The sequence below is a fragment of the Astatotilapia calliptera genome, chromosome 10 (genome assembly GCF_900246225.1).
Source record: "Astatotilapia calliptera chromosome 10, fAstCal1.2, whole genome shotgun sequence".
Lineage (NCBI taxonomy): Eukaryota > Metazoa > Chordata > Actinopteri > Cichliformes > Cichlidae > Astatotilapia > Astatotilapia calliptera.
In genome coordinates this window covers 19,321,223-19,329,418 of record NC_039311.1, presented here as the reverse complement: position 1 = coordinate 19,329,418, position 8,196 = coordinate 19,321,223, and the positions used below count along the sequence as shown (strand labels likewise).

Below are 8,196 nucleotides of genomic sequence, written 5' to 3'. Positions count from 1 at the left end.
GCTCATTATTGTTATCAAGTCTTTAGGTGGTCAAGCCCCCTCAATAGCCCCTCAGATCTCTCATATGGAGGACTTGATCCCAAGGACAGGAATCACTGGACTGAACTCCCCAGCTGGATGTCAAGTAGGTAAAATTGCCTTACCAGCCAGCTACAAGAATAACATGCTGTATACAAACCAATAAGGTCATGTACAGTTAGTTAAGTATTTGGACAATAACAAGCATTTCGTTAACTGATTAGGAACTGCAGACATTTTTATTTAGTCCTTCATTTTCCAAGGCTCAAAATTAATTGAACAATAATGCGACAAGCACATTGATGGCCAGATTAAAGATCTGGAGCTGACCTTCGATTTGATAGCTCTTCACTGGAACTCTATATCAGGTAAGAAGAAATACTTGATGCCTGTGGGGGTGGACATCATTAGGCTGAAAACCAAAATAAACATACAGAGAGACAGGAAAAACTTTAGGAGTGGCTAAATAAACAATCTGGTACATTGCGAAAAAGAAGGAATGCACTGACCAACTCGGAAACATCAAAAGGCCTGAAAGATCACAGAAAACAACTAAAGTGCATTATGACAGAAGTATTTCCAATGGTTAATAAAAAAATCTTTACAACATCTGACCTTTATTAAAGAATGCTTTTCATTTACTGAAGACAAACCTGAAGCCACAGACACAAAAACAAGTAGCAGCTGAAGGCGGCTGCAGTAAAGGCCTGACAGAGTATCTAAAAGAAGGAAACACAGCATCTGGTCATGTCCATGGGTTCTGGACTTCAGAGGATTGGACTGCAAACGATTTTCATCAAAGTATTTAAAACAATTCTGGTATTTAAAATTATGTTTGTCCAATTACTTTTGAGCCTCTGGGGAACTCTGTATAAAAATTGCTGTAATTTCCAAACAGTTAATGCAACACGTTTGATAAACTCACTCAACTAAAGATGAAAATCAGCACTGTGGTGCTATGCAAAGACAAAAATGCAAATATTGTGTCATTATACAAATACTTATGGACCTGACAGTATAATGAGTAATACCAAGGGGCAATTTATTACTACTTTCACTCTGTTCTTACAGTACAGCTTTATTACATCTTTATGACTATACTAATTTTTACTTGTAGAGGAACCCCACCCCCCGTCATTTAAGTACTACTGTACTATTCAGAGTGCACAAATTGGGACGGGAATATTTAGACCATAAATACAGGAGTTTGCCAGATAATTCCAATTTCAGACCCCATTCGTCTTTAATTTGATCATGTTTTCATGATCAGAACTTTACAGCTGACACAGACAAGTAGTCTGAACAGTATTGAGATGTGTATTCGCTAGAAGATTTATATACGAGCACTGGGGCTACAAATTGTACTGTTCTGCCTAAAGAAGCAATTTTTGAAATTTGAAAAAAAAAAAAAAGAAAAAAAAAAGGCTAAAAATACACAGTTTCCACCACATTGATTCTGAGGCCATCACAGTGTTTTAAATCAGTGTCATCAGCCACTTTTCAACACACAACAGAAATCACATTATCCATCAACTGAAGCCCTTTGGAGTTACAAGGTTTTCTAGAAATCCACTTCAGCCCAAATCCAGTGCAGATAAATTAGAAATTCAGAAAACAAGACTACTCAGTCACATGAAGATAATCAGCTGTCAGTGATTTCTCATTGTGTCTTCGTAAAAACCTTTTCCCCATTCTGAAAGTGAAACCCAAAATTTTCATGTGTGTGCTTTACATGATTAAAGTCCTCAGCAGAAAAGCTTTTTTCCCACTGAGGCTTTTAATGCTTGCGAGAAAATGGAAACATTTGTGGTCAGCAGCAGCAGCAGCAGCAGCAGCAGCACGGATCTGTCCTCTGCTTTTATTCAGTCCACTGTCAAAGCTGGCTGGCTCATTTCCCTGAAGAAAAAAATAAAAATTCTGCTGGATTATGCAACAAAAGCAGCAGGAAGGGGAGATAATGATGAAAGGGACAATAGAGCACTGCACCAGTGGCCACTACCATGGGTTGGTGAATAATTATTAATTTACAGAAATCCTACTGAGATTACTTTAATGAGATTTCATTGGTGGCAACAACCAGTCCATTAACAGTCCCTACATTTACAGAGAGTAGCAGCAGCAGTGCTGTGGTTTTGATTAGATGACAAAGTTAAATCAGTTACATACTGTACAACAGCTTATTGTTCTAAACGCTTTCTTGGCTTGGAAACAGAAACATTTGTTTAAGAAGAGCAGTACCAAAACCGTAAACTGGTATTTATATTCAATGGTGTTCATTAACAGCACTACCACCTCCTAACAGTCCGTACAGTATACAGTACGCCAGCTGGTGTTCTCCATATTTGCTTGGTTTTCTTATTTCTTGGCAAAGGAAAGGTCCTTGCGGCATCATTTTTGGATGGAAACTGCCAATTAGCATCGGCAAGAAATCCACAAACAAAAGTGCAACATGTCTCTTTTATGTGGCACAGAGAATCAGTGAAGTGAAACAGGCCTTTTGAGTAGCAGAGCAGGACCAGAGTCTATAATGGTGCCAATATAATGACTTATGGTTTTTGATGTTTACGTTTAGTTAGGAGGCAGCAGGGTTATGTTCAACTTACTGTACTGACTGAATAAATTCGATGCATTCACGAAAGGTTATATTATATAAATGGACATCTAAATTCTCTTGCCACTGGTCAAAATCACAAAAAGTTTATAATTTGGTTGGGTGAGTCCATACACTCAGACATACATCACATTACTCATCTGGGTCTTAGCATTCGTTTGTTATAGTTCGGTTTTGATCCTGTGCACCAGATCTCTCTGGTCCACCATGTCTGTCTGTCTATTCCAGCGGTGGTAGGCTAGCAGGGCGATGTTTTTGGCAGCCACTGAGCTCATCTCCATGGCGCTACCAGCCCACTCAATCCCATTGAGGTAGTAGAGATTGGGGTGCAGCTCCACAGGTGGCAGCCGCTGGCTGCTGCTGTAGCGAGGGTAGGCCTGCCACTCCGTCACCTGCACTGAGTAGTACGACCTAAAATTGAAGAGAACAGTATGATAGAGTAAAGCAGCCAATGATCTATGTGGGTGGTAAGATCACTAAATAACTTTTTTAAATAAAATAAAAAAAAACAACTATAATGTATTTAGAGGATTCTGATAACAAAAAATGTTCTCCCCTAAACATAAATACCTAAATTTCACTACCTGAATAGGAATATTTGCTGGTTTTCTCTGTCTTATACAATAGTAAATTTAAAAACTTACATTAGAGCTTGACTGATATTTACCGATATCAGCGCTGGCATTTATCACAGCTGATACATTACAAATTCAATAGGACGAGATGGTAGAAATACCCTTCAAACATGTAATAAAAGCACAAACAACAGCTGAACCAGTCAGAGCCTAAACAAGTAAACGTGGAGTCTTCCACGACTTGCTGTAACCACAAATCAAGTTTATTTTTAAACTAAACTGACTCTTACATAACTACACTTAAGAAACGTTAGGGAACATAATCGGCCAATATATTGGATTCTTACAGATTGGTTTTAAAAATCTCATATCCGTCAGGCTTTACTTTGGACCAAACAAATACAGAATTGCCCAGGCATGACTATGGGATCAACTCCTGGGAAGAACATGGCTGACCTGAATAGTGTTTTGAGCTGAGACTTTTCCAGCAGCTGTGGGGAGAACACCTTGTAGACTCCAGCCTCCTGCGGCTGCTTACGCCGGAACCCTGCTGAGATGTTGACGGGACAAACACTAGCCACGCTGTTAAAGAACAGATCAGGTGTGTCAGTCGTCAAGACGCTGGCGAAAGGGAACAGACGGGGGTCCGGGAACCCAAAGAAGGAAGTGTTGAGGTAACCATGGACGATGGTTGCTACAGTGCTGTGATAGCTGCCAGGCAGCTCATCAAACGGAGGCGTGAAACCTTGAAACTGGACTCCAGACCCGACGCTAGCCTGTAGAGGCGTCGCCAACACTACAATGTCATACAGCTCTGATGCCGTCCCTGTTGCCGTGGTGAAGCTCAGCTGGTACTGGAGTCCCTCTCCTGTATTACAAAAAAAGCTCTGTGGATGACAAACCATCTCATTCTTTCTTTCATGTTTGCTTTTATGTTCAGCTCCCTCTTCAACACAACAGGTGGATTATAATATACAAAGGACACACAGACTCACAAAGAATAATCAATACCAGTAAAGCTGTCACAGCTGAAAAAAACCCCTTAAAAAACAGGACACATCAGGATGGCGTTACCTGAGTGGATGGGAGAGATGGAGTTGACCTGTGCCTCCAGCAGGTTAGCACTGGCCATTTTCAGCAGGCCTGAACACACCAGCTTGTTGCCTCCTTCCACCGCCCACAGGTTGTTCTGGGCACCAGCTAAAGACACAGCTCCTGAAACACACACAAGCACACGCGCGCTGAACAGACAGTGCCAAGTGCTTTAAACCAATTATCAGCTGCCCACACGCTTTCCTGTTCTCTCACTCCCACAGACCACCCCGCTCCCCTCTCACCTTGCCTTCCTCTTCTACTCTCAACCCTGCATCTCTTTTCCTCTCTCGTCCTTTCCTTTCTCCTGAGCCAAATCGGAAAGGAAGACGTTCAGGTCATAACTGTCCCCGAATGCACCTTCACAGCTGTTGCCCTCTTACTTCACTACTCATCACCCCTTCACTTCTTCCTCCACTGCTGCTTGCATCTTCCCACTTAGCTGACCTACAAAGGCTGGGATGCTGACATTCTGTCCGTAGTTGATCCTCATCACGGGTGCGATAACCTCATCAATGAAGCGTTGGGACACACCCAGCTCCAGCAGCGAATCGGACAGTGGCCTCCGGGTCATGTTGATGAAGCCGCTGCCCCCGAGAGAGTCCAGCAGTTCCTCTACGGAGCTAAAGGCGTAGCCGTGGGCCTGGTATTTGTAGATCCTATATTTCACATGCACAGACACACAAATTATAACAGTTAACGACTAAATCAGTAGACAGAGCAATATGGAGATGTTTTGTTTTTTGGTTTCGTTTCCTGCTCAAAGTTATTCAGTCAGCAATAATCTATTGGCAACAAATCAGAGACGGAGAGAAAGATATAGAGGCTTGTGGTTGTCGACTTAGAGAGAAGAAAAGAAAGAAAAAAGTGATGAAGAGATAAAAATCACTTCCTGAGGGAGGAAATAGATGTTGGTGGTGGAGGAAGGAAAAAGCAAAAATCTGTTTCTGGTTCATTTTTCAAGGCAAAACTGAGCAGAGGAAATATAAATGTAAGCAAAAGATTTGACATGATATCTGAAATACACTCATGCAATTCTACACTGTATATTTGTGTTGCTGGAGGATAGAGACAAGTTTCATGTCAGTGGTCCTTTCTCTCTGGCAAATCCCAGGCAGATGGCTATCTATATTTACGCAGACCTCATGCTCGGAAAGGCACACAATGAGTCAAGGTTTTGCAGTTATTATGGCTGCAGATGCCTAAGGCGCAGAGAGCAATAAATAGCTCAAAAACAGGCTTCCCCCACTGACTGCAACACCAGAAGGGAATGCTATGCACATTTTAAGGGCAAGACCTTATCTTTGAGATAGAAAAAACAATTTTGGGAAGAAAAGCACTCAAGGCATGAATGACTCAGCTGGATCTGCAGTGCCAATTTTGGAGCATTCCTGTCATTACCACTAATCAACTAATAATACTGCCACCAGAAAAAAGCAGGAGAAAAAATGAGCATTAAGAAATAAACAAAGCTTTGCTTCCACTTGCAGAGACACCCACAACAAAGTTATGATACCCTGACAGTGCAGTTTGTAGCGGCACCCCTGCCACATCCCATCAAGTGTCCAACATGCAAAGAAGCTGAAGAGACAAAATAATAAAATCAAGGCACTAAAATTTCTGACTCACCTCATAAACTTCTCCATAATCTCCTCCACCCACATCTGCAGACGTATGAAGCTAATACCATAGCGCCACCACAGCCGGAACAGGTCGAGCAGGTACCAGTCCGTCTCCTCCAGAATCACCTCTTCGCCGTTAAATACCGCCATCTTTCCGGCCACGTTGCGACGATACTTCAAACCTTGTTTGGGCAAACACAGGACGACACGGAGGACCAACATAGTGTCAGGTTTCTAATTTTCCTCTTGTAAAGTGATCGCTTTTGCTGGGGAATATTTAAAAAAAACGCAAGAATCCCTCCCCTGGTTTGAAAAAGCAAAGAAAAATTTTAAAATCTGACCTCTGCTGTGACTAATTAATGTCTTTGTCCATAAACTCACCCAGCTGCTTGACAAACTCCTGCATGTGGAGGTTGAGTGAGTGAATAATGGAGCCTCCAGACTCATAGTCGTTGTGATTGACGGTTACGGTGGCGAGACGGCCTCCCACCTCTCCCTTCTCAAACACGTCCACCTGGACCTCTGGGCCAAAGTGCTGCCGCAGGAAGTGGGCAGTGGCGCTGCCTCCTATCCCTGCCCCAACCACAGCTGGAGAGCAAGAGACACAGAGTGAGGTTGGGTGATGAAATGTGCCTTAAATCTTACGGAGATCTATAATACAGTGTAAATTTGCTGTTTGCAAAACAACAACATAAAAAGACCCAAAATACCAAATATCATGCTTATGATGACAGTATGAAAAACTTCTGACTGCAACTGTATGTAAAAGGAAAAAGGAATTTAAAAGGAATTTATTACTTTGATGTTTAACTTAAAAAACAAACAAACAAACACATTATTATTTTGTTTTTTCAAGTGTAAGATTTGCTGTATTTCCTCTTTTGTGCTTTTATATTTTCCGTCATATCTTTAGGTTTTTTGGGCCTCCTGGCTGGTGATGACAGCTGAAGCTTTACTTCCTGTTTATTTGAATAAAGGTTGCTTCAAAAAGCAAATTAACAGATAACTCGTGTCTATAATTAAGCTTTCTTAATCACGTGACACACAATGTTCAGGCTAGGTTAGTGTTTGCCTTTATCTTCAGTATCAGAGACCCCTGATGGATGCTGCTTATTCATCAGCCCTCAGACTGACTGAGAGGCTAACATTAGCTGAACTAAACAGCTAACTAGGATGGTTTAATAACTGCTTTTCTTGCCTATCTTTGAAGGCGGAGCTCCGTCGACAGGACCGTGTTCCTCCGGGTCTGCGACAACAAACCGGGCTGCCAACACAGCGACGAAAAGAGGGAGCAAAGAGCAGCCCATAGCGACAGCAAAGCAGCGATGATCGGATGGAGAGGAGAGGATGCGACCGTTAGGCTAATAGCACACGAGGCTAGCTTCTACCTTCTCTGTGCGTTCACAACAGTAGAAACTCAACGGAGTGACGATTAACATGTAAGTAAATGAGGCCGAATAAGACGAGAATACAGCACAAAGGATGGATGGTGATGATGATGATGGTGCAGCAGTTGGACCGCCACTCACGTCTACGTCCGGCAATATCACGTGATCCAAACAGATTTTTTCGACCAATCAGAGACGGCCGACTGCTGTGTCGTGCATGTCAGTGGTTTTCAAGATTACTGCTTCCAAATTACGCTGAAAAGCAGACCTTTAATGATATCTATAGAAAATATATATATTATATAGCATTTTTGGTTGTCAGATGAACGCATCTTTGTTCATTGCTTTGTTTCTGGTGCCCTCTTATAGAACGTGAAGTTTTTTTTAAGGAGAGATTGGATTTCAGTTGCCTCTTTCACTTGCTTGGCGGAATGCTGGCATTAGTTAATACCTTCCAGAAAATGACTCACTGTCACTGGAGGCTGTTTACATCCAGCTGAAACCATAAAGCAAACTGCTTTCACAGGAAATTTCCACCCCTCAGGTGGTTTTGTGTCAGAGGGACAGCTCTGGAGACAAAATTACAGAGACAAGGCTGAGATGGTTGGGACACGTACAGAGGAGGGATATGTTTTTTTTTTTTCAATATATTACTTAAAATTGTGTGTATTGTACAATTTATTTAGGTTTGTCACTAAAAAAAATAAATTTCAAAAACACACATTTAAAATATGATACACTTGTTGTTACAGGGTTAAGGAGTATTTTATAAATACTTGCAGTTTTAATAACTGCCTAAATAAGTGTCCCGGTGCACTTAAAGATTCTTGCTGAGCAGCAAGACTTAACTTTTTGACATGTGTTATTTGAGAATAAAGTGTTACCTCGAT

At 41.7% G+C, this 8,196-nt stretch overlaps 1 protein-coding gene across 2 annotated transcripts; it reads right to left on the bottom strand.

Annotated features, from left to right (window-relative positions):
* Positions 1-238: 238 nt before the first annotated feature.
* pcyox1l (prenylcysteine oxidase 1 like) lies at positions 239-8,147 on the bottom strand. Of its 2 annotated transcripts, XM_026181192.1 has the most exons (8): positions 7,117-8,147; positions 6,300-6,506; positions 5,926-6,100; positions 4,695-4,955; positions 4,542-4,603; positions 4,279-4,419; positions 3,661-4,072; positions 239-3,040 (listed from the first exon to the last, which is right to left on the bottom strand). In XM_026181192.1, exons 1-8 carry the CDS (start codon positions 7,223-7,225, stop codon positions 2,791-2,793), a joined length of 1,617 nt encoding a protein of 538 aa, XP_026036977.1. In that variant the 5' UTR covers positions 7,226-8,147; the 3' UTR covers positions 239-2,790. The 2 variants fall into 2 exon arrangements, with proteins under 2 accessions (XP_026036977.1, XP_026036979.1); XM_026181194.1 differs by lacking the exon at positions 4,542-4,603 and having other exon boundaries at positions 4,744-4,955; positions 7,117-7,960.
* Between the last annotated feature and the right edge of the window lie 49 nt (positions 8,148-8,196).

Bases quoted from the DNA above. Each gene is read 5' to 3' on its own strand.
- pcyox1l (XM_026181192.1), bottom strand. From the start codon at position 7,225: ATGGGCTGCTCTTTGCTCCCTCTTTTCGTCGCTGTGTTGGCAGCCCGG. The intron at 6,507-7,116 runs GCAAGAAAAGCA...CTTGCTCTCCAG, and splicing joins AGCTCCGCCTTCAAAGATAG to CTGTGGTTGGGGCAGGGATA. The intron at 6,101-6,299 runs GTGAGTTTATGG...TGCCCAAACAAG, and splicing joins GGAGTTTGTCAAGCAGCTGG to GTTTGAAGTATCGTCGCAAC.